Here is a 26850-nt window from a genome sequence, read left to right as displayed (position 1 = left end):
TTATATATACGCCAATCAAACCAAAAGAGAATACTCGTCCTGGAAAAGTGTGTGCATGTTCAGGCCAGCTGCCTGTTTATGAGACTCTGTTGTTGTCATGAATATGCTTGTGTATTTTCGTCCCTCACCAAAGAAGCTTTGTAATAGTATTTGGAAGAACACACGCTTGGCTGACCCTGGGATTGTAGCATGGGTTTCAACACAGCTGCTGCACTGCGTCTTCTGCTGAATATATGCAGTGAAACTAAGCCTTTCAACATGATGTCATACTTTGCCTTTGTCACAATAAATCACTCTATATATTCCATTGTTATAATGCTCAGTCTTGTGTTGCAGTATAGCCTATTCAAAAAGGGATATTTTTCATAAGTCATAATTTTGTATGCCTCCTTACATGTAATACCTAATGTGCGACTACTGGAAAATAACGTTTGGCCGTAAAATACATCATAATGACTCAAAAATGTGGCACAGAGAGAGTAAATGTGCTAATACTATAGCACAGGGATGGGCAACTCCGGTCCTGGAGGGCCAGTGTCCTGCAGAGTTTATCTCCATCCCTGATAAAAACTCACTTGCCTATAACTTTCTACTAATCCTAAAGACCTTGATTAGCTGGTTCAGGTGTGTTTGATTTAGGGTTGGAGCTAAACTCTGCTGGGCAGTGGCCCTCCAGGACTGAAGTTGTCCATCCCTGCTATAGCACATGTACGCTCTCTTGTGGCCATACAGTAGAATACAAAGCTGCATAGTTATCCTGATGATAAATGGCAGTGCATAACATTAACCAGCGTCCTGCCCTTGAGCATGTGCCTACTCAGATCTGGTGATTTGTAAGTGAATTTTGGATGTAACGTCCAAATATATATATATTCATATCACACTCCCAGGTCTGAATTTACTTCATCCAGTTGAGTCTCGCCTTCCACTGGCATCATCTTCTCTTCTTCTTCCCTCCAAACTCGCATGACTTTTTCCTGTTTAACACAAAAATTATTATTATCAAAATGTTTAGTGGTAAATATTGTTACAAAAAAGAGCACTCTGCACTTGTATGATGCATGCTTAATAGTTTAGCCTTAAAAACAAAGATATTTTAATCTGATCCTACCCTTCAGCCTAACCTTAAAGGGATAGTTCACCCAAAAATGAAAATTAACCCATGATTTACTCACCCTCAAGCCAACCTATGTGTAGCCTATAGACGGGTTACTTGTATACAAACAATACGTAAAACCGCTAACAGGTGTTATGCCGAGTTCTGCATGCACCTCACGGTAGTTATTTTAGTTTTTAAAGTTTTAAATATGGATTTTTTTTCTCAGACAAATGCATCACTTCACTTCAGAAGGTCTTTATTAACCCCCCGGAGTCGTGTGGATATGTTTTATGATGGACGGTTGCACTTTTTTAGCAAACAAAACTTTTCAATTCGCAAAACTTTTCAACTTCAAAATCTAATAAAGATTAGAGGTGTCAGGAGGACATTATTTAATATAACTCTGATTGGGCAAAGAGGCGGGACGTATTCTTCTGAAAAAAGATAGTCATATACATCTAGGTTGGCTTGAGGGTAAATCATGGGATAATTCTAATTTTTGTCCATTTCAAAACATAAAACATCGGTAAAACTCTATAACTTACGTGACTATACCCTTTAAGGTTAGGGTGAAGGGTAGGGCTTTTTTTTTTAGGTTTTTTTTTTTAACTATCAGATTAAAATATATGTTTTTAAAGGGTTTGTTCACCCAAAAATGAAAATAATGTCATTTATTACTCACCCTCATGTCATTCTACACTTGTGAGACCTTCGTTAATCTTCGGAACACAAATTAAGATATTTTTGTTGAAATCCAATGGCTCAGTGAGGCCTGCATAGCCAGCAATGACATTTCCTCTCTCAAGATCCATAAAGGTACTAAAAGACATATTTAAATCAGTTCACGTGAGTACAGTGGTTCAATATTAATATTATAAAGCGATGAGAATATTTTTGTACGTCAAAAAAACAAACAAAATAACGACTTTTTGACAATATCTAGTGATGGCCAATTTCATTACACTGCATCTTGAAGCTTCAGAGCTTTACGAATCAAATCAGTGGATCGGAGCACCAAAGTCACGTGATTACAGCAGTTGTGATTACAGCAGTTGTGATTACAGCGGTTTGATACGCGATCCGAATCACTGATTCGACTCAAAAGATTCATAACGCTCTGAAGCAGTGTTTTGAAATCGGCCATCACTAGATATTGTTAAAAAATGTTGTTGTTGTTTTTTTTTTGTTGGTGCACAAAAAATATTCTCATCTCATCGCTTTATAATATTAATATTGAACCACTGTACTCACATGAACTGATTTAAATATGTCTTTATGGATCTTTATGGACCTTTAGCCTATGGATCTTGAGAGAGGAAGTACCAGTGCTTCATTTTTGGGTGAACTAACAACTTTAAGTACAACCTACAATAATAGGCTATGGTGTGCCGTTTTTTTTTCAATAAAGTTTTAAGTCACCATGAAATGAAATTGTCAATTCTCATTTTTTACGGAATATTGCAGTATTTATTATAAACGATTTATCCATGCACATCCATCCAAACTTTTACACAGACTTTTACCCTTTTTTTTCTTTTTTGTAAATCACCATTAGATTTTTCAGGTGGTGATAACACATTAGACCAAAAAACAAATTAGCATAACAGTGCAATAAATATTACGTTTGCTCTCGCTGAACAGGAAAAAAAATGATTTCAGACCGTATATGGTCATGTTTAAGAGCGATTACGTGTCTGTGGGCGTGTCTGGAGAAACTAACGGCTGAAGCAGAACGGGGACCGCATGTTGTTTAAGATATTTCATTAAAGATTTTAGCTTCATGATAAAAGTCTAGATATTGTGTAGAAAGATTTAAATTAACTTCCTTGAGGTTTAGTGCATGCTACTGCAGACTTTGCGAGTCTTTGTCTTTCATCCGTGACACCCTTACAGTGTTGTGTTGGTCTGGTCGAATCTTGCGGAAGCAACACTGAAATCCGGAAGTTTGGGTGTTGGTTGGACGCAGCTGTCGATCTCGGGTGTTCGGTAAGACGATTATTTTTCTTTCTTTTAAATTCTTTGATCTGAAGTGACCTCTCGCATGGATTGTTTACTTTATAAGATTTCATTTTTTTTAAATTCTGTGTATTTCCATAATGTTCATTTAAACCTGTATGCGGGCAGGGAGATTAAACGAGCCACGATGTGTCCTGATTGCTGACGGTTCTGATTAAAAATCTCTATACATATTACCTAAAAAATGTTATCCACTTGCAGTATAACCGGGTTTAACATTGGAAAATATGTAAGCTAATGCCAAAGTGCTTTTACTTCCTTCCTGTCTCATTTTATGGTTAGTTTAACCTTGTCGTTCGAAATTATGCTAAAATTATTTTGATCATTACTGTTAATAGATCCATCCCCGGTAAGTAAATGTGCTATAAATAAATCAAATGGGTCACAAATGTAGGCTATAGGGATGATGCGGAAGACGCCCGGCCTCCTTTCGCAGTCTTTATTGCGACGCATCAGTTCTTTGTTGTCCTTTGAAATAAAAATGAGCAGCTATTGTAAGTTACCTGTTTTGTTTTTACAATTTTTTTAAAGTTTAGCTTAAGGTCCCAGTATACGCAAAGTCTAAAATGGATTATGTAATGCAGTGGACTTGCCTCAGCACGCCAAACAAATATGTAGGCATTTTAGAAGATACCATCTGGTTTTCATCTTTCCAATAGGCATATGCAAGGCATATTGCTTTTAGAGTTGCTCAATTATTAGTAAAAGCCATGTTTGTTTTTACAGAGCCACTAAAACATTGCATTGCATCACATTGTAGATGTCTTTTAGTTTAGCTTGGTGCTTGTACTTTTTTTTGAATGCACAATTCTTTTTGCATCCCTTGGTGTTTTTGGGGTGTGTATGTGTGATATGTTTTTTTTTCTTCTTTTTTTAAGCTTGTAGGTAAAGCCAAAAAAAACAGCCAAAATGTCGAGCAAACGTGCCAAGGCAAAGATAACCAAGAAGCGCCCTCAGCGTGCGACGTCCAATGTCTTTGCTATGTTCGATCAGTCACAGATTCAGGAATTTAAGGAAGCATTCAACATGATCGACCAGAACCGTGACGGTTTTGTCGATAAGGAGGATCTTCATGACATGCTTGCTTCTCTTGGTAAGATTTTACTAGCATTGAAGATCACTATCTGTGCTCTTTAAACTCTCCTGATGGTTTATATTCTTGCTTTTGTTTTGCATTTCATTAACCATTTTATTGTTTTCAGTTTTATCATATATTCTCCAGAATGCAGATGTGAGAGGAACTGATGACATTTGGAAAATAAAATATGTCTGAGATAGTTCTTCTTCTTTTTTTAATGACTGTTGTTGGACTGATCCAGATTACAGGACATCTTAAATGAATAATTTTCCTCAAAAAAATTAAATTTAGCCCATGATTTACTCACCCTCAAGCCTTCCTTGGTGTATATGACTTTCTTCTTTCAACTGAACACAATCAGTTATATTAAATAATATCCTGGCTCTTCACAATTTATAATGGCATTGAGTAGTGTCCAAGGTTTTGAAGCTCCAAAAAGTGCATCCATCCATAAAAGTAATCCATACGAAAGCACGTACAGCCGTTGCTACTGGGAAGAGACAGGATGTTATTTAATATAACTCTGAGTGTGTTTCGACTGAAAGTAGTAAGTCAAATACACCTAGGATGGCTTGAGGGTGAGTAAATTATGGGATGATTTTTGGGACAAATATTCCTTTAAAGGGATTGTTCACCCAAAAATGAAAATTCAGTCATCACTTTAATCACCCCCAGGTTGTTCCGAACCTGTATAATATTCTTTGTTCTGTTGAACATAAAGGAAGATATTTTGAAGAATGTGGGAAACTGAACAGTTCTGGAGCACCATTGACTTCCATAGTATTTTATTTTCCTACTATGGAAGTCAACGGTGCCCCAAAGCAGTCTGGTTACAAACTTTCTTCAAAATATATTCCTTTGTGAGCAATTTAGCTTTCATCAGTATGACATTTCCATCATGTTGTGTACATGCAACCATATCTTGTCTTGTGATGACACTAATATTTCACCAATGCCAGTAGAAATGTTTGATGCCAAGTCCAATACCACAGTGGAAAATGTGCTATTAATAATTTATGTTTATGTAAATAATACATTTAAACAACAGCATCTACCTTTCAAGCAAGTAAAGGTTTTTATCTAGTAATTACTCAGTCAATAGAAAAAATAAAGGTTAAAGAAACAAATGATAGGGAACTGAAGAAATAAAAACAAAGTACCATTTACTATTTCATTTGTTATTTATTTGAGTTTTTCAGGCATCAAATAGCAGTATCTAATAGTAGTATTCAAGTAAATATTCAGAAAATGGTTTAAAAAGCCAATATAAAAAAAGATACTTGATGGTAAATTACAAACTGCTCATAGGGCTGGGCAATATGAACAAAAATCATATCATAATGAATAATTTTGTATCACAGTACTGATATACAGTGGATTCAGAGCCCTAATTTTTTTCATATCATATGTGTGTGTGTGTGTGTGTGTGTGTATATATATATATATATATATATATATATATATATATATATATATATATATATATAAGAGCAAATTGACCTGGCCAACAAAAATGTATCTAAAGTAAGTGACATTATGTAGACTGTGTAGTTTCACAGCATAGTGGGATTAATCTGTTTTTCACTGTTTCAGGCAAGAACCCAACAGATGATTATTTGGAGGCGATGATGACAGAAGCTCCCGGGCCTATTAACTTCACGATGTTCCTCACTATGTTTGGAGAGAAGCTTAACGGCACAGACCCAGAGGAAGTCATTCGTAATGCGTTTGCCTGCTTTGACGAGGAAGGAACAGGTGAAAAGATTGTCTCTTATTACTGTGCTCGGCACCGCTGAATCCCTTTAAAATTATTTGCTAAATATTACAGCTGGCTTCTGCACAAAAAAAAAAATGTAGGCCTATATTCAAGATGCATACATTTAATTTGCATATAAAATATCCATGAATTTGGATTTTGCAGTTTTAATATGAACTAATAAACTTAATGTAATGCATATTTGTCAGTCATAAATAAATGAAATGGGTTTCTGGAATTAAAAAAAAACAAAAAAGATGAAAAAACAAAGTTTATTAACAACTATTTTTACATCTATTTGATTTTAAATCACAAAATCATATTTTCAAAATGCATTCAAGAATCAACATAAGTCTGATAATTGTAAAATTGTAAAATACTTGATATTGAAACAAATTGGATTTATTGTTGGCTAAATATATAAGCCTGGGTTGGTGTGCATTTAAAACACATTGGGCCTCATTCATGAAACACGAGCAGAACAAATGTTTGTGTAAATCATTCATAAAGCCATTCTGATGTAAATTTTCGCATTGCACATATGGCGCATAAAACATTTGAACGTTGTGAGTTCTTTTAGGCAAACTGATAACACTGCATTTTGACGCACTATGTAGCATAATATTTCATGAGTTTTTTTTTTTTTTTTTTTTTTGCCCTGTCCCTTTTTTTTTTTCTTTGTACCTAATAGTTGAAAACTGTTCAAGCTTTGGGTAAAATGCAGTGCTTGTCACTGTCACTCTTTACCCAGCTGTCCAATCACAGTGGAGGAGGGGCGGGACAAATACTACACTGACCAACTGCCTCATTCTGCTTGTACAACGACTGAATAACAATTAAGTTAATATTGCTGGTTACTGCATTTTTATATTCAGTAATATTCTTCAAAATGAGATGCTAGTAACCAGTGTTACCGTGGACAGGATCGCTGTCAGTCAGTAAATGTGAAAAATTAACTTGAGTTACTTATTTGAAAAAGTAACTTTGATGTTTTGTTGTAAATTGAAAACGTAATGTTACTTTACTAATTACTTGAAAAAGTAATCTGATTACCTAACTCAAGTTACTTGTAATGCATTACCCCCAACACTGCTAGTAACACATTACAAATCATAGCAACAAAAGCGTCTCAGCTGGAAAAACGCTGCGCCTCCAAAGCGCTCTCAAGCGCCACCGGCTGGCCATTTCCAGAGGAGAACCTGGCATTTTTACAGCTGGCTAAAAACGTTTTGGCGGACACACTTTAATTGAATATTTATTGTTTGGTGTATGACCTATTAGTCTCTTTTGCATTTATGCAATATAATGGAGCCAAACCTGAGAAAGGAGTCCAGAAGCTTCCACAGCATTCCTGGACACGTAATTTGCATAGTTGTAATTGATAGGCAGGGATAATGCTACTTGTGAATGAGCACGCCCTATTTACGAATGATTGGAATTCATGAACATACACACACTATCAAATATGATGTTTACGAAGCATTTGTGAATCCAGAGTCGAGTTTTACTTGCAAATTACTCATATATTTACAAAGTTTAATGAATGAGGCCTCATTCAGTTTTATAAGTACTATTGTAGAAATCTTACCTTAATGTATGACTGACAAGTATGCGTCACATTAAGATTATTAGTTTGTTTGTTAACTGTACTCCAATTAAAATTTCTAGAAGTTTCAAATTTCAAATGCATATAAATCTTTTTGAGTGTAGAGTTGTACTCAGTTTCTCTTCATAACTGCATAACTAAAATATTAAAATAACTGAGAAAAGAAAATCGCACTTACAGACTTTCCTTTTAAGACGATCATTTGATTCTTTCTCCCCGTAGGCTTCATTCAGGAGGACTATCTGAGAGAACTTCTGACCACTATGGGCGATCGATTCACAGATGAAGAAGTCGACGAGCTCTTCAGAGAAGCGCCAATCGATAAAAAAGAGCAACTTCAACTACGTGGAGTTCACCCGTATTCTTAAACATGGAGCCAAAGACAAGGACGATTAAAAAACAAACAACCAAGAAAACACCCTGCATCCGTTTTAAAAATCCCTTTTTAGCCTAGTAAAATCCTGTGCTGTCCCGTTCATCTGGAGTCCCCCTGAGAACCCAACTTTAACTCTGTTCTTGCTGTATGTGTGTATGGAAATTAAGTGTTCACTCTACACAACTCACTAGACCTCATGTTTTGAATGGGTTATGATACAGTATCACAGATAATGTCATGCCACTCTAATACTTAAATCCTCATGGTTTGGGCTGTCAAAATCACTTTTTTTTTTTTTGAGGTTTAAATGTTTTTTTTCTAACATTAGTGTGCCAGTGTTTTGTTTTTTGCTGTATGCCAGTTGGAACAAATTCCACTTTATTCGTCACACCTTACAATTAATTGGTGAAAGTATTTTGTAAGTATAGGGCTCTCATGGATCATGTTTTCGTATATTTTGTCCATGTCTAAGGTTTTTATAACCAAGTGTAACTTTGCAGTTACATTTAGCTAGTCGCACACAGGTAAGTTATCTCAGACCTCTAAGACAGTCTTGTTTTTGTTTAATCAGACAGTAAAAAATGTGAACATGTTGATATATTTAGATGCATTTGATCTCATTTGATTTCATCGCCTAACTGAATTTTTACATCTGATGAATATTAAGTATTTTGAATAAATCTCTCTTAATAAATCATTTTGATGTGCAGTTTCTTGTTTTGTTTGTTTTGTTTTTATATAATTATGTCAGTGTTTTTGGATTTGATGTAATTATGACTACAGTCATAATTTTGCTTCTTTTTTTTTTATTTCAGCGCTGATACCTATTAATTCTGTTTAGACAGTTGGCTTAGGTTTATTCTGAAGAATAAATCATGAAAAATGTCACTGCTGAGTCAATTTTCATGTGCCGATGCTTGAAGAATTTTCACATTAACTGAGAACAAACTTTGACTTAAAGCAAGAAGTATTAAAAAAATCTGACAAAACACAAAGGTACAAGACTAACTTTAAGAAGCACTGCAAATGACAAAAGCAAATCATTATGTGTTGTGATTCCTCTCAGTTTTTCGTTTTCCATTTGCAAGCATGGTGCAGAAGTTTAGATGCATTCATCTACAGTAATCATGGAGTTAAACAAGTTTTATTGCTTCTCCAAGTCTAAGACTTTTGAATTTTAAAAATATCTTAGAATATATAGTAAAATATTTTTTTATATCAACATTATTTTAAATAATTATTGAATATAAATAATATAAAATATTTTATTCTGCCAAAATGTTTCAAATAATGAGTAGGGTTGTAACGATACCCTCATGTCACGATTTGATACATATCACAATACTGAACTCACAATACAATATTATTGCGATACTCCAAGAGTCAAGTCAAGTCACCTTTATTTATATAGCACTTTTTACAATGCAGATTGTGTCAAAGCAGCTTTACATTGATAACTGGTACATAATTTGGCTGCACAGCAGCTCTTAAATAATAGTGTCAATGCAGGCAGATCAAAGCACTGTTGAATAAATGTCAAGAATACTATTGAATATCAAATGTCAAGTGTCCCCAACTAAGCAAGCCAAAGGCGACAGCGGCAAGGAACCCAAACTCCATCAGGTGACATCAGGTGGCAAACAGGTGGCAAATAGGTGTTAAGATGGAGAAAAAAAAAACCTTGGGAGAAACCAGGCTTAGTCGGGGGGCCAGTTCTCCTCTGGCGAACAGTGCTTTGTTACAATCAGGTTGCTATCATAAGTCTGATAGGATCGCAGCAATCAAAGTATTTATTTAAGTTCCATCCAGTTGAGGATCGTATTCATCACGCCGGTATGGATGGTCCAAGACATGGTAAACGGTTAACAAAAAATGTACTTTTGATTAAAATGCTAAATTTGGTATTATATTGGGGGTGAAAATGAATAGGCTTGGTATTGGTAACCCAAGTGCACAGGATAATGGTGACACCAGAATAAAAATATTCATGATTCACTGACTAGATTCGGTATGTTTAAAGCAATGTAGGCCACTTTTTTACTAGTAACATAAGACATTTGGCATGCTGCATTAACAGGAGCCACAAATATTCCCCAATGCATTATTATACATTATATTCAACATTATAAATAGTAGTTTAATGCAGTACTGACACTAAAATTCTGTAAACTTGAATTTTTTCTTTCACAGTAATTTTCTTTTTGGGTGAACTATACATAATACATATTGTCACTATCCACTATACATATTGCTGCATTTTTGTATTGTGATATATTGTGACACTATATTGTTACACCCCTAATAATGAGACAAGAAAGAGAGCTGGTATCAGGGCATGTTAAGGTTATTCGATTTGCCTCTTTTTTGCAGATATATACAGTGCACAGCCTAAATGAGCACACCCCCTCTAAAACTTCTGAAAGTCAGCAATTACTCAATTACTTAGAAGACATGTTAGGGTTCTTTAGAGTAATACAATGTTTCAGCAAGTCTTGCTTAATAAATCACCAAAGAAGCATGTCAAAATAGTAGCCAGCAAAAGCTATGAAAAGATTGACTGTTTATCTCACAGAGTAAGATGCAGAAATGACATGCATGTTTTTGTTCTCACTGGAACTACCTACTGTAGCCAAAGCACAATAAATTCAGTTAACCATTTCCAAAGCCCATAATTACAAAATATAGATTCTGGGAATAAATACTTCTGAATCTCATGTAGACCAAATCAATCATTTTGGATCTAACCGCATCCAAAATGTTATGGTGTTGCTAGAGGAGGAGTACAAGTGAGAAGTGCCTGGTTCTCACAGTAAAGTTCAGTGGCAGTAAAGCTCTTATATAGGGATGTTATGAGTGCTGAATGGTGTGAGGGAGTTGTGCTTTATCAATGGTGTTATGAATTACCACAACACTGTGTAATTTAATACACAAACTTGAAACAGAAGATGTAACCCTTTCCTCATTCCCTACATCTGAACACTCTTGAGCATGCCTGTGGGGGATTCTGTAGAGACGAGTTGAGCAACATTCCCCATTATAGATCAGGGCATTTAAGGAGCTTATCATCCAGGAGTTAAACAGGACAGATGTGACAATTTGTCATGAACATGTACACTCCGTGCCAAGAAGGGTCAGAGCAGTATATTCAAAATTATGGAGGGAATACTAAGTGCTAGAATATTATACATTTGTTTAATTAAATCTAAGGTGTACTCATTTCTGCAATCCTTAATTTAAACAAAATTGGCTAATTTACTTATTTTATGGCAATTAATGACATATATTTCTCAGTTTTTATTATGTATATGTTTAATACATTTTAGTTTTGCCATCTTTCCATGAATTGTATTAGTGATCATAAAGAAAATATATCTTTTGTATTTGTTCAGAGGGAGTGTACTCATTTATGCTGTGCACTGTATGATAACGCACATGACTGGATCAATCGATAGGTGGCGGTATGTGCATAAGCTGCAAATGCGCCAAAATAAGAAGAAGAAGGAGAAGAAGAAGAACTAAAAAAAAAAAAATGTGTTTACTTCTGTTCTGATTAAAATTAGCCGGTTAGAGCTCAAAACGTATATGAGCTTATGTCCGTTTGTTTAAGAAACACAAAAATGGCTGAGTCAAAACACGTTTTTCATATGTTGCTCTGAAATACCGCTGAAATATCTCGCACGTGGTCTTTATTTACTGCTCGAGACCCTTGCTTCCTGTTGATTTCTATCTAGCTGTTTTTGAACAGGAGCGCGCATACTGTAAGTTTTTAATACATAGCAATGTGAAAGACTGTAGTTCTGACTGAGTTGTTTTACAACTAATACTAATGACTTTTTATGTTTCCCCACATGAGACACGATGTCAGTTTTCCCTCAGCTTTCCATGAAGCCAGAAGTGCGAGAACATCTTAGCAATTGTTTATAGAGGAAAACAGGTTGGCACTTTTGAGTCAAATCCATGTTAATTGACCTCTTAGGTCAAGCAATTTTATTTTTTTATTTTTTTTCAAATGAATTTTATGGAAATGATGGTTACACTTTATTTTAAGGTGAAGTTGTTACAGTGTAGTTACACAAACAAGTACTGAGTGATATTAATTAACTACTATACATGTACTTACTGTAGGGTTTAGGGTTTGATTTAGGGTTAGTTGCTTGTAATTATGCATAATTTACTATTATTAACTATAGTAAGTACATGTAACGTGTACATCACCTTAAAATAAAGTGTTATCAAAATGTTCTGTCTCGTGACACGGGCGAAGTTTACAATACATGCCATTTAAAAAACACAGTGGCATGTCTGTTCTCATATATTTTCTTGTGTGTTTGTTTTAGGTGGAGTCTGAATTTGATAAAGATGAGGTGTTTGAAGCTCTGCTGGTCCTGTCTGTCTCATCCACCCTTGTTCACCTGTCTGAGAGCCAGCACACACCTGCACCCACTACAGGAGATTCAGCATAGACTGGAGCAACATTTAGCACTGGTGTGTGTTTGTTTGTGCACATACACGTCGTCTTACTATGGAAGCTTGTTTCCGCCACGTAATAATTAAAAAAAAAGGTAATTGCGACTTTTTAAATCAATTCTGAGAAAAGAAGTCAGAAGTATGAGATATAAAGTCGCAATTACCCTTTTTTTTTTGTTATTTTGTGGTGAAAAAATAAACAAAAGAGAATTGCAAGATGTAAACTCAGAATTCGGAGGGAAAAAGTCAGAATTGTGAAGATATTGCAAGATATAAAGACAATTGTGGGGGAATCAGAATTGTGAGTTTATATCTTGCAATTCTTACTTTTTTCTTAGAATTGTGAGATATTGCAAATAAACAATTCTGTGAAAAAAAGAATTGTGAGATATAAATTCGCAATTTGTGAGAAAAAAAGTCAGAATGAGTTAAAAACGATTAAAATAAAACTTACTAATAAAGATTAAGTATTTTAATTACTTACCAGCATATCATGTGACCATTAACTGACATCAGAGAAGTATTTGAATATTAAACATCCACATATATCCATTTTTGGGGTCACTGTATGGTGCTCTGAATCAATCAGTGTATCTATAAGCATGAGTCTTGTGTGAGGGATTAAATAAATGTATATTTAAATATATTTGATTCTGAATGATTTTCAGGACCTTTTTTTAATGATCTCAATGTCATGTCTCTTTGCAGCAGAAAAGAGCTCCAGCTGTTTACACTCACCCACAGCTTCCAGATGTTCTACTGCTTCCAGTCCACGGCCCGAGGTATGCTGAGAATATAGTGAAATATTAGAAAATGCTTGTATTCTCTGTCTGTTTTTAAAATAGTAGTTGTATTTAAGGTCTATGATGATGATGATGATGATGAGCTGATCATTGGCATGACATATTTTCTCTCAAAAGCTTATAGGGCTATTCACACAGAACGTGTTTTTGCAGTTAAAAAGTTGAGATGCAGGTCAACGGAATGAAAAAAGCAAGGTCTAGAAACGCGTTTGAACTTACTTTAACTTGAGCACCCTGTTTTTAGAATGGCATGTCATGTGTGAGACACTGCAAAAGACTCAAGATGCCAGTGCAACAGTCAAACATGTCCATGTAGCTCGTGTTTACATAGAAAAACAATGGAAAAGTATTCTTAATAAACGCATTCTGTGTGAACAGCCCCTAACTTTGTATATAGTAGCTCTTCATTTGTGTGCATGCTTCTGTCAACCCTGTTCTGCAGGCATGTGGATTTGCTGGCCTCTGAAGTTATAGTTGGCGCTCAGTGTGGCAATGCTGTTCTTCGAGGTGCTCACGTATTCACGCCTGGCATCCTCAGCACGCCAAAGTGTGAGCAGCACATACACATGTCACTTTGCATCTTTATAATGTACTTGAAGTATTATTGGTAACACTTTACTCATTTGTTAACATAGATTTAATGCATTGACTAACATGAACTAACAATGAGCAATATATTTTTTTTACAGCATTTATTAACCTTTGTTAATGTTAGTTAATAAAAATGTTCATGTTAGTTCACAGTGCATTAGCTAATGTTAAAGGGTTAGTTCACCCAAAAATGAAATTTCTGTCATTAAGTACTCACCCTCATGTCGTTCCAAACCCGTAAGACCTTCGTTCATCTTCAGAACACAAATTAAGATATTTTGATGAAATCCGAGAGTTTTTTTTTATCCTCCATAGAAAGCAATGAAATTACCACATTCAAGGTCCAGAAAGGTACTAAAGACATTGTTAAAATAGTCAACGTGACTACAGTGGTTCAACCTTAATATTATGAAACGACGAGAATACTTTTTGTGTGCAAAAACAAAACAAAGTAAATAAATTCGTCTCTCCCCTGTCATTCTCCTACATTGTAGCCGGCTCCTGCGTCAACATCACATACATGCATCGTGCTGCTCACGTGAACAGCTTCGGCCAACACTGAGCCGGCATTCGGCCATAAACACTAAAGCGCTGGACATAAATAATGCTGGACCTTGAATGTGGTAATTTCGATGCTTTCTGTTGAGGATATAAAACTTCTTGAATTTCATCAAAAATATCAGAATTTGTGTTCCGAAGATGTTCTTACAGGTTTGGAACGACATGAGGGTGAGTAATTTTAATTTTTGGGTGAACTAACCCTTTAACAGAAATATCGGTAACACTTTACGGTAACACTTTATTTTAAGGTGACTTATTACACGTTACTACATGTACTTACTATGTAATAACAGTAAATTATGCATAATTACAGGTAACTAACCCTAAACCAAACCCTAACTGTAACTCTATAGTAAGTACATGTAGTTAATTAATAGTACTCAGTACTTATTTGAGTAAGTACAATGTAACTATGTCACCTTAAAATAAAGTGAAACCCACTTTACAATGTTCATTTGTTAACATTAATTAATATATTAACTAACATGAACTAACCCTTAGCAATACATTTGTTACAGTATTTGTTAATCTTTGATAAAGGTGCCCTAGAATTAAAAATTGAATTTACCTCGGCATAGTTAAATAGCAAGAGTTCAGTACATGGAAATGACATACAGTGAGTCTCAAACACCATTGTTTCCTCCTTCTTATATAAATCTCATTTGTTTAAAAGTTAAAGTTACCATCGTTTCTTACTGTATTCACGGAGACAAGACTGTCATTATTTTCATTTTTTAAACACTTGCACTCTGTATAATTCATAAATACAACTTCTTTATAAATCTCTCCAACAGTGTGTAATGTTAGCTTTAGCCACGGAGCACTATCAAACTCATTCAGAATCAAATGTAAACATCCAAATAAATACTGTACTTACTCGATTAGACATGTTGCATGACAAACACTTTGTAAAGATCCATTTTGAGGGTTATATTAGCTATGTGAACTTAGTTTATGCACTGTTTAAGGCAAGCGCGAGCTCCGTGGGCGGGGAGAGTGAGCATTTAAAGGGGCCGCAGCCTAAATCGGCTCATATTTAATGATGCCCCAAAATAGGCAGTTAAAAAAATTAATAAAAAAAAATCTATGGGGTATTTTGAGCTGAAACTTCACAGACACATTCAGGGGACACCTTAGAATTATATTAACATATGTTAACATATACAACTCCAATACAATTTTAATAATGTATTAGTAAAGGTTAAAAATGAACATTTAATTGATTAATAAATGAAATTAACAAAGATTAATAAATGCTGTAGAAGTGTCGTTCATTATTAGTTCATATTAACTAATATAGTTAACTAATGTTAACTAATGAACCTTATTGTAAAGTGTTACCGAAATATCTTTTGATCTTAAAAATGTATTAATAAATGTTAAGATTAACTAATTAAGATTAATAATGCTGTAGAAGTCTTGTTTATTGTTAGTTCATGTTAACTAATGTTGTGAACTTATGTAGACAAATTAAACCTGATTGTTACTGTATTATTTAAGACCAGTGTTTAATGAAGTTTGTCTGTTCCAGGGGTGATTCTTGAAAAGGTTTATTTTTAAAGACACTGAAAATGCATAGAACAACATATAGAAAAGAATATGATATGATAAATAATATATTATAATTAAATGGAATAATTAAATGATTATAATTTAGGGAGGATTATAGTATAATCAATCGAATAACAAAAACATCAAGAAAATAAAACGCTACACAAATGTTACACACACAAGTTGCTACAAAGAATCCTTAGATTCTTCAATAGAATATTTTCTATATTTTGAAAATAAACAACTTTCATCTTCGGAACACAAATTAAGATATTTTGTTGAAATCTGAGAGTTTTTATTTTTATCCTCCATAGAAAGCAATGAAATGACCACATTCAAGGTCCAGAAAGGTACTAAAGACATTGTTAAAATAGTCAACGTGACTACAGTGGTTCAACCTTAATGTTATGAAGCAACGAGAATATATGATATGATAAATAATATATTATGATTAAATGGAATAATTAAATGATTATAAATTAGGGAGGATTATAGTATAATCAATCGAATAACAAAAACGTCAAGAAAATAAAATGCTACACAAATGTTACACACAGGTTGCTACAAAGAATCCTTAGATTCTTCAATAGAATATTTTCTATATTTTGAAAATAAAGAACTTTTAAACCCAAAAAAAAATTAATGTTTTGCCCAAAAACAATGCTTTAAACAATGCATTCAGTTGGAGATACAAGAACATCGCCCATTTAGTAGGCAAGTTGCTTGGAAGCAATTATGCTTAATATTCTGAGGGCATTTGTTTGTGTGTGCTTTATTGTCCACACTGTCAGTTTTTGGGATTGACAACCGCATTTACTTGCATATGTGAGTCTCGACATGTCCCATTCAAACAGCAGCTCACAGTATCGTCTCGAATACTGTCTGTATGAACAAGCAACATGAATCAAGCCCATATTTTACCAGTAACCAGGTTTTCCGAGAATGTGGTTGTGAATCCTGAAAATTTACGGATGTGAGTTTGGTTATAGAATGCGGTTGTTACTCCTGTAAACTGTGTATGAAGGTAACCATATGAAGGACTCAAATACAGGACTGACAACCATATTCTGCTGCTGCATGAAGTATCAATACTTGCTTCTTTTGATAAATAATTAATAATCTAGTATGACCTTGCCGTTTATTCCCAATTTTTTTGGAGGGCCATATGATACTTTAGTTTGAGAACACCTGATTTAGATGAAATAAAATGTTAAATTTTCATTGTGTTTTCCTTGTTGCATCCATCTGTCTCAGACATGAAAGCAGGAGACATGGTGTCTGTGTTCTCTGATATTGAGGGGAAGTGCACACGTGGAGCCAAAGAGTTCAAGGGCAAGAAGGTATTTCTGGGTAATGGGATTTCTGAGGTGGATCGCTCAGAATTATTCTGCTCAGATGGACCTGTCAGGTGAGTCAAGTTCTCTTTTTTTTTTCCCTGTTGAAAGCCAGTTCACTTTAACGTGTACGAATGTGTGTCTCTGTCACTCAGGGGTGTTGCGATTAGAATGACAGAGCCTCTCTATCAAAGTCCTTCCTTTGATGGTGTTCTTACAGATGAGGTCTTTCTCCAGGTACCCTTCATGTTTCTGTGTCTCAGATAACTACCATTCCTAGTAGCCATTACCATTTTTAACAAATATTATATACTTGTTGGACAAAAGTATTGGGACACACCTTGAATTCAGGTTTTTCCAATCAGACCCATTGCCACAGGTGTATAAAATCAAGCATCTAGCCTTGCAGTCTGCATTTACAAACATTTGTGAAAAAAATGGGTCATTCTGAATAGCTCAGTGAATCCAAGCGTGGTACTGTGATAGGATGCCACTTTTGCAATAAGTCAGTTTGTGAAACTTAATCTCTGATAGATATTCCACGGTAAGCTGTAAGTAGTATTATTGGAAAGTGGAAGTGTTTAGGAACAGCAGCAACTCAGCCATGAAGTGGAAGACCACATAAACTCACAGAGCGGGGTCACCGAGTGCTGAGGTTCATGGTGTGTAAAACTCATCAACGCTCTGCTGATTCCATAGCTGGAGCTCCAAACTTCCACTGGCATTAATATCAGCACAAAAACTGTGCAGTGGGAGCTTCATGGAATGGGTTTCCATGGCCGAGCACGTCCCTAAGTACGTAAAACACGCTGCCACTGGTCTTTGGAGCAGTTGAAACGTGATCTGTGGAGTGACAAATCATGCTTCTCTGTTTGGCAATCTAATGGGTTTGCAGTCTGGGTTTGGCGGATCCCAGGAGAGCATTACCGGCCTGACTGCATTGTGCCATCTGTAAAATTTGGTAGAGGAGGAATAATGGTATTCGGTTATTAAGTCTGACGTCATGCTGCAGCACTTCTGGGTCCAAACGCTCCATCTCATACCACAAGAAAACAACAAATGGTGCTAATATACACACACGACGTGGTGTAATACTTCCAAAAAATTTTAATCATAACCTTCATCTCCATACCAAAATCTCAGATGGCTAGACAGTGATTCATCTCTTATAAATCGTTAAAATATTAATGTCTGTGACACTGTTGTGTAGACTGTAAGTATTGTAACTTTTTAAAATGTTAAATGGTTAATATGAATAAATAGCACTCATAAACGGACGTCGATGGCATTCTCAAGTGAAACGAGTCAAGGCTTGGACCCAGAAATGGCGTTCTTTATGTCATGACTTAACAAGCGGATAGTTTTTTTTTTTTCCGGGGGCTGGGCTTGGCCCCTCACTTCCAGTGAAGGGAAATACCAATGCTTCAGCATACCAAGACATTTTGTACAATGCTATGCATCCAACTTTGTAGGAACAGTTTAGGGAAGGCCCTTTTCTATTCCAGCATGACTGTGCCACAGTGCATAAAACAAGGCCCACAAAGACACAGTTAGATGAGTTCGGTGTGGAAGAACTTGACTGACCTGCACAGAGCCCTGACCTCAACCCCATCGAACACCTTTGTGTTGAACTGGAATGGAAATTGTAAGCCAGGCCTTCTCGTGCAACATCAGTGCTTGACCTCACAAATATTCTACTGGATAAATTGGCAAAAATTCCCACAGAAACACTCCAAAATCTTATGGAAAGCCATCCTAGAAGATTGGAAGCTGTTAAGGCTGCAAAGGGGGGGACCAACTCCATATAAATGACTATTTATTTAGAATGTGATATCAAGTAACTGTGGGTGTAATGGTCAGGGGTCCTGATACTTTTGTCCTTGCTAGATCTAGCATTCTGCCTGCTTTAAATCAGACAGAGATAAAGTATTGCGGTAAGATTACATTTATTTGAATGAATGAATTATAGTATTTATTTGAATTAATTATTGAGAGAGAGATCCTTGTGTGAATTACCTGCATCTTTGCAGCATCTTTCTACTAATAGTGAAGCTGCAAGTTACCAAAACCCTTCATTGCTAAGAAATATAATGTAGCACCAGTAGCGATTCACTAGTCTTTGTGAATTGATGTGTTGGCATTTTTTTCATACAGAACTTGCCGTCAGTGGTTGTGGGGCATGTTTTAGGACCTCGTCCTGGAGAGCGAATCCTTGACATGTGTGCCGCTCCTGGAGGAAAGACGACACACATTGCTTCTCTTATGGGAAACCAGGCAAGTGTGTTTTAGCAATTATGTAAGGACAGCTTGTGATAAGTGTCCTAGAAACAGTAATCTACAATAATTTGAACAAATACTACAACTCAATTAAAACATATAACTTGTTTTGTTACTTAAACTGTGATCATGACAACCTTTTTTTCCTGTAACCCTCATTTCATTATTACATTTTGGCAAGGAAAAGTTGCCTTAGATGAAAACAAACTTTACAATAAGGTTTCATTTGTTATCATTAGTTAAAGGGTTAGTTCACCCAAAAATGAAAATTATGTCATTAATTACTCACCCTCATGTCGTTCTACACCCGTAAGACCTTCGTTCATCTTCGGAACACAAATTAAGATATTTTTGATTAAATCCGATGGATCAGCGAGGCCTGCATAGACAGCAATGGTACTTCCTCTCTCAAGATCCATAAAGTTACTAAAAACATATTTAAATCAGTTCATGTGAGAACAGTGGTTCTACCTTAAAGGTTCTCTAAGCGATCCTGGGTGGAGTAACTTTCTGTTGACATTTGAAGTGTTGTCAAACAAAACAGAGGCTAGCTAGACCCTCCGTCCTCCTCCTCCTCCTCCCCCTCCCCTCCGTGCTTCCTGAAACAGTCGTGAACGCGCACTTAAAATCATTCTTGTCGGTTATTGGCTGGAGCATGTTTATTATGATTCGTGGTCCAGGCTGCACCAGTTTGTTTTTATTGCCGTTTTCGGAGCTTGTGGAGACTAAAGAGGCCGCGTTTTTTTACAGTGTGTTCAGGGGACAGGCAGCTAGCGGATAGTGAGGAGATGTTTGCTGTATGTGACAAAAAATGTTTTGGCCTAAAAACACGTGACATCGCTTAGAGCACCTTTAATATTATAAAGCGATGAGAATATTTTTTGTGCACCAAAAAAACAAAATAACTTTTTAACAATATCTAGTGATGGCCGATTTCATAACACTGCTTCATGAAGCTTCGGAGCTTTATGAATCGAATCAGTGAATCGGAGCACCAAAATCACATGATTCACAAGATTCACAACGCTCTGAAGCAGTATTTTGAAATCAGCCATCACTAGATATTGTTAAAAAAATTTTTTTTTTTTTTTTTGGCACACAGAAAATATTCTTGTCGCTTTATAATATTAAGATAGAACCACTGTACTCACATGAAATATGTTTTTAGTACCTTTATGGATCTTGAGAAAGGAAGTACCATTGCTGTCTATGCAGGCATCACTGAGCCATCGGATTTAATCAAAAATATCTTAATTTGTGTTCTGAAGATTAACGAAGGTCTTACGGGTGTGGAACAACATGAGAGTGAATAATTAATGACAGAATTTTCATTTTTGGGTGAACTAACCCTTTAACTATATTATAATTCATAATGCACTGTGAAATAACATGAACAAACAATAAACAATTAGATATTTACTAACTAACGTAAACAAAGATTAATAAATGCTTTAAAAATATATATTGTTCATTGTTAGTTCATGTTAGCTAATTCATTAACTCATGTTAACAAATGTAAATTGTTAGCGCAAACTCATATATCTTTGCTGTGTCTCCACAGGGTACTGTTGTGGCTTTGGAAAAAATCAGATCCAAAATGGAAAAGATAAATCAGAATGCAAAGATGCTGAAGTTGGACTGTATTAAAGCATATTGCTGTAACAGCATACATGCTGTGAGCTCCGACCCCGCTCAGGAATACAGTGCAGGTAAGCCTCCGTAGTCTAAAACCAGTGTTACAAACATAATATTCAGTAAGTTATATAGTCAGCTTTCTGCTTTTAATCTATCTTTCAAAGTGAAATCAATAGAATAAAATGTATATATATATATACACTGGTGGTCAAACGTTTTGAATAATTAAGTTCTTCAAAAATAAAAATGTTTTTGATGGAATCTCTTCTGCTCACCATTTGAATGTATTTTAAAATGTAATTTATACCTGTGATGCAAAGCTGAATTTTCAGCATCATTACTTTAGTCTTCACATGATCCTTCATCCTTCTAATATGCTGATTTAGTGATCAAGAAACACTTCTTAATATATTTTTAATCAAATAAACGCAGCATTGTTGAGCATAAGAGACTTCTTTCAAACATAAAAAAACTTAATCATGACAAACTTTTGACCATCAAGTGTATTATTCATAAAAAGGTTTATTTACAGATTAGATCAGATTTTCGGCTGAACATAACATGTATTTACTTTTTGTAGACTTACTAATTGCAATTTTTTGTATATTTGTTGATGGTCCCCCATATCCTGAGGAGAGTTTTGACCGGATATTATTAGACGCTCCCTGCAGTGGACTGGGTCAAAGGCCCAACATGACCTACAGCTGGAGTCTAAAAGAAGTCTGCTCCTACCAGCCTCTACAGAGAAAACTCCTCACTACGGTAATACAATAACACTCATCTACTGATCCTACTCATCCAGAATACAAATTTATGACATTTACAAAACATTGAGTTTTGAATGATGTCTTACTCTTATTTGTATGACCATAAATGGAGTATTTTAAGTTCTTTCCGCTGTTATACAGAATCCAAGCCTACTATTCTAGCATTGCTAACTTGACATTGCAATCTGTTTATTATCAAAATAAAATAGTCAACCAAACATATAAAAAGTTACACTGCTCAATTTGCTTGTGAAGAATGATATTTTACGTGGATATTAGAACACAAGTACAAAGTTCTAATAACCAAGTAAAAATAACAAAGCCTAGTTTACATAATAAATCATAGTTTAGCAACCAAATGTTACATCGCAAATATGGAAACATTTAAATTTCGTGCCGAATGAGAGGGTTATGTGAGCTGGTTTCAGTTTCGCTTTAAGTAAATTTTGGCTTGACTTTTTTGTTGTTTATAAGGAATTTGTTTCATTTTATAATTTAATATGTTATACTATAATTTTATAGCTACTTACATTTTTCATTCTTGCTCTGTTCTGAATACTTTTATTGTTGTGGAGTGAGGGGAACCAAAATAATCTAGGTTATAAGTTTATATTGTCTATAATATTTGTAAATAATTTGCTTTATTTACCGGTATTTTACATTATTTCTGAATGTAACAATAAAATGTGACTTATACACGACGTATAAAACCCAATTTTGACCGATATGTGTAGCGTGTTTCTTTAATTTACCTTTTTAACCATTTAACTGATAGTATTATTAATCAATCATAATTCTTACTGTCAGTTAACGGTTAACCAGTTAATTATGGTAATCCCTTATTGACAGTGAAAGAAAAAAGTCGTGCTACTTCTTGCCATTGCTTTGTCTTTATCACCGCCATAAATGAAGGTCTCTGAAGTTAAGTACAGTAGTATTATTATTTATATTCTAGTATAGTATTTATTAATATATATATTTCTCATTTTAGTTTGTAATTTTTTTTTTTTATATATTTTATAAATAGTGTCCACTATTTATAGTTTTTTAATATTTCTATTTAGCTTTAAATGATTTTTATTTCAGTTTTATTAATTTTAGTATTTCAACTTCAACTTTTTTTTATTACAGTTAGTTGCCAAAGCAACATTTCTAATTATTGTTTTAGTTTAAGTTCACATTTTACATCTAATATTTATATTTTCAGCTTTATTTATATTAACAAAACTGTTTTAGTTTTACACAACAGTGACACTGTTTGAAGCCATCGAGCTCATTTTATTTAACTATTGAAAATGTTTCTTAAAGTCAGTGAACAGAAGGTGGTGCTGTGTACCTATATGTTACAGTGCAAGTCTTTCATAGCTTATAGATTGTGTCTGTTGTTGATACATGTTTGTGTTACAGGCTGTACGTTTGTTAAAACGTGGAGGTGTTTTGGTGTATAGTACCTGTACTGTGACACTTGCGGAGAATGAAGAGCAGGTTGCCTGGGCTCTCAAGACATTCCCCTGTTTAACAATAGAACCACAGGTAAGGATGAAAGACATTGCTAAAAGAAACTTTTTTTTATAACCCAGAACTGTCAAAACAATTTAAGGAGTGAAAACTTTTGAGTCTAGATAAAACAGAACAAATATGATGCACTCAAAAACTGAAAGTAAACAATGATTTTTTTATTATCGGATCTTTAAATAAGGCAAAGGACATTAAATATGACAGTCACCTCAAGTGGCTAACAATGAATCTTTGAATCTTGAATCTGTCATAATCAACCTCGTTTTATTTTTTGAAAGTCGTGGAAATGGAGTAGTGGATTTTTTCTTTTACTGTTGGACAAAAAAAATTGGTGGTCCCCCATTCATATAGCAATTTACCTTACTATAGTGGGTCACAATTTATATTAAGTGTCTTTAACTACTATGTAGTTAAATCAGAAAATAAGTACAATTACTGTAGTTATTGTGTTCATATTGTATTGCAAAACACTTTATGCAGCTATTGAAATGGGATATCATATGGGTAAGATTAAGGACAGTGGTATTTAGTGGTATTTTTAGGTTTAAGGGTGGGTTAAGGTGTAAAGGAAGGAGTCAAGAAGTGTAATTAGAGATGTAGTTTTACAGAAATTAATTACAGCTGTAATTACATGTAGGTATTTTTTTAAGTTTAAATACAAGTAAAAACATGCATGTACACAATAAGTACATTGTATCAAATGATTAATTTAAATGTTAGTACACAGTAGTTAAATACAGCTATTATGAAGTGAGATGCTATAGTGTACTCTGCTAAAGTAAATTTATAATTACTGTAGTTTTGTAACGCACTGGTCGTGCAAACACACACGAAAATGAAGATGAGCATAAACAGGTAATCTTTAATAATCCAAACGGGTACGATCCAACAGAGAGGCAAACAGTCCAACACAACCAAAACCGAAATGACACATCAACTTAACTAAACTTAAATACACAGATGATTAACTTAAATGACAAACAGCTGTGATGATTAGTGCAGTGTCCATGGTGATGGATTGTGGTGGGAAAATAGAACAAAGGAACACATGCTAAAGGAAAACAAACTGAAAGTCCATGATAACTAAGGCAAACTCGAACGTGACTGTGACAAGTTTATTATAAATAGTTTCCCCACCCTTGAAAAGCACAGACTGCCACTGCTTGAAAATGCTGGAAAACCTCTTGAAAATCTAAACGCATACCCTGATATCATTATGAAAATGTCTAAACAAAGTTTCAATTTACATAAAATGGATAATATTATTGTACTGTAGCGTAATCACTTAGGAATTAGTCTAGAAATGTTCTACTGTATTTTAGACTCCTTTTTTCCCTCAATGTGATAAGTTCTGTTAAAGGATTACTCCACTTTTAAATAAACTTTTGCTGATAATTTACTCACCCCCATGTCATCCAAGATGTCTATGTCTTTCTTTCTTCAGTCGAAAAGAAATTAAGGTTTTTGATGTAAACATTCTAGGATTTTTCTCCATATCATTCATTTCAATGGGCACCAAACGGTTGAAGGTCCAAATGGCAGCTTCAGTGCAGCTTCAAAGGGCTTTAAACAACACCAGACGATACCAGACGATGAATAAGGGTCTTATCTAGCGAAACGATTGGTCATTTAAAAAAAAAAAAAAGTTTGTTTTATAAGCACAAATGCTGGCCTTGCTTTTCTCCGATGCGTGTTCGTGACGTCACGTAATACGCAATTACGTTGAAAAGGTCACGGTTGACGTAGGCGGAAGTATCGAGACAGTTTACATTACAAATGTGCAGAAGGAGGATCGTATACACATATTCAAATGTCTTTGTGTCAGTTTATTGTTTAACCCTTTGAGCGGTACGTTCCCACATATGGGATGTTTATTTCTGTGCCCCTGGGCGTATGGTTCCACATATGGGATTTAGAATGTTCAGCGACGTCACATAACTGCTAGATTCAAACTGTGCTTTCGCGCTCTGGCTGCGAGACGGACGCGCGCGCGCTCTCTTGTCATCACAGCTATGCAGTGTTTTCAGCCACATAATGTTTCTTTTAAGGTTTCAGACATTTAAATACGCATAAGCACCATTAAACAATACATTTGGAGTTTATAAGTTTATGGAAACCATGGAAACAATAAGGGCAAACGTTCTAAAATAAGGGTCGCCTTAAAAAAAAAACTCACTCTGGCGGTCAGTTAGAATATTTTAAACTCACGCTTGAAAGGTGTGCATATCCTGGGTGTTTTAATATTAGAAACTGGGTGTTTTAATATTAGAAAGCTAAAAGAAAATTTTTGTCAGGACAGAAATTTGTGACTTTTCATAGATTTCCTATACACAATCCTGAGCGAATGAAACTGTGGTTGCTACGTCAACCGTGACCTTTTCAACGTAATTGCGTATTACGTGACGTCACGAACGCGCATCGGAGAAAAGAGCAAAGCCAGCATTTGTGCTTATAAAACTTAAACTTTTTTTTTTTTTTTAAATGACCGATCGTTTCGCTAGATAAGACCCTTATTCATCGTCTGGTATCGTCTTTAAACGAGCCCTTTGAAGCTGCACTGAAGCTGCCATTTGGACCTTAAACCGTTTGGTGCCCATTGAAATGAATGATATGGAGAAAAATCCTAGAATGTTTACATCAAAAACCTTAATTTCTTTTCGACTGAAGAAAGAAAGACATGGACATCTTGGATGACATGGGGGTGAGTAAATTATCAGCAAAAGTTTATTTAAAAGTGAACTAATCCTTTAACCCAGCATATAAATGCTCTGTTTGTTGAAGATGGCTAGATTATAATATGGTTGAGCAAAGGCAGTTTGAGAGTGAGTGAAACCTTGTGTTTGTCACCTCTTCCAGGTGCCTCATTTAGGATCAGAGGGGATGCAAGGAGCAGGTCTGTCATGTGATCAACGACGGCTACTACAGAGATTTCGCCCAGAATTAGCATGGAGAGGAGCTCATTTTGCACATTCCCCTGAGAGCCTCCTACAAAACGCCAACACTGATACTATTGGTTTTTTTATTGCCAAGTTTATAAAAAATGGTGAGAAGTGCACACAAGCTTAATACAGAACAACAGGCAGGGTTTTAATATGCATTTATCATATCCATTTAATGTTTTGTTTCCAAGTATTGTTTTCATCTTTTTATGCAATATTGTACATATTAGTACATAAAATAAATTAGTTAATTTGTAAGACTGAAGAATTACTTGATTTTGTTTGTTTGTTTTTCTTCGTAATAGTAGTGATCGTCCAGTGTGAAAAACTGGATCTCAGCATCATGTAGTCACTGTTTAACTACCCCAGAAAAATCAGGGATTCATAGACAACCATCACTTAACATACAAATAGCCATTGATCATGAAGGAAGTTACAGAGCATAATAAGATCATAGGGGATGTCAGCTTTTTTGA

General features: G+C 35.0%; 2 protein-coding genes across 4 annotated transcripts; both read left to right on the top strand.

The window, feature by feature from the left end:
- Window positions 1-2830: 2830 nt before the first annotated feature.
- On the top strand, window positions 2831-8628 carry myl12.1 (myosin, light chain 12, genome duplicate 1). Its single transcript, XM_048185301.1, is given in 5 exon segments — window positions 2831-3085; window positions 3994-4208; window positions 5787-5948; window positions 7778-7878; window positions 7880-8628. Coding segments are annotated over 4 exon segments (519 nt in total). The 5' UTR covers window positions 2831-3085; window positions 3994-4024; the 3' UTR covers window positions 7952-8628.
- Window positions 8629-11402: 2774 nt separating this feature from the next.
- nsun6 (NOP2/Sun RNA methyltransferase 6) lies at window positions 11403-26632 on the top strand. Of its 3 annotated transcripts, none has more exons than XM_048185300.1 (12): window positions 11403-11689; window positions 11785-11865; window positions 12269-12416; window positions 13110-13180; window positions 13644-13750; window positions 17159-17312; window positions 17394-17475; window positions 19393-19512; window positions 21077-21224; window positions 21764-21912; window positions 23325-23450; window positions 26292-26632. In XM_048185300.1, exons 3-12 carry the CDS (start codon window positions 12291-12293, stop codon window positions 26499-26501), a joined length of 1293 nt encoding a protein of 430 aa, XP_048041257.1. In that variant the 5' UTR covers window positions 11403-11689; window positions 11785-11865; window positions 12269-12290; the 3' UTR covers window positions 26502-26632. The 3 variants fall into 3 exon arrangements, with proteins under 3 accessions (XP_048041257.1, XP_048041256.1, XP_048041255.1); XM_048185299.1 differs by having other exon boundaries at window positions 13107-13180; window positions 21767-21912; XM_048185298.1 differs by having other exon boundaries at window positions 13107-13180.
- The last annotated feature ends 218 nt before the right edge of the window (window positions 26633-26850 follow it).

This window comes from Megalobrama amblycephala, linkage group LG3, assembly GCF_018812025.1.
Source record: "Megalobrama amblycephala isolate DHTTF-2021 linkage group LG3, ASM1881202v1, whole genome shotgun sequence".
Classification (NCBI taxonomy): Eukaryota; Metazoa; Chordata; class Actinopteri; order Cypriniformes; family Xenocyprididae; genus Megalobrama; species Megalobrama amblycephala.
Note: the sequence above shows the minus strand (reverse complement) of the source record. Positions and strands in the feature narration are given on the sequence as shown.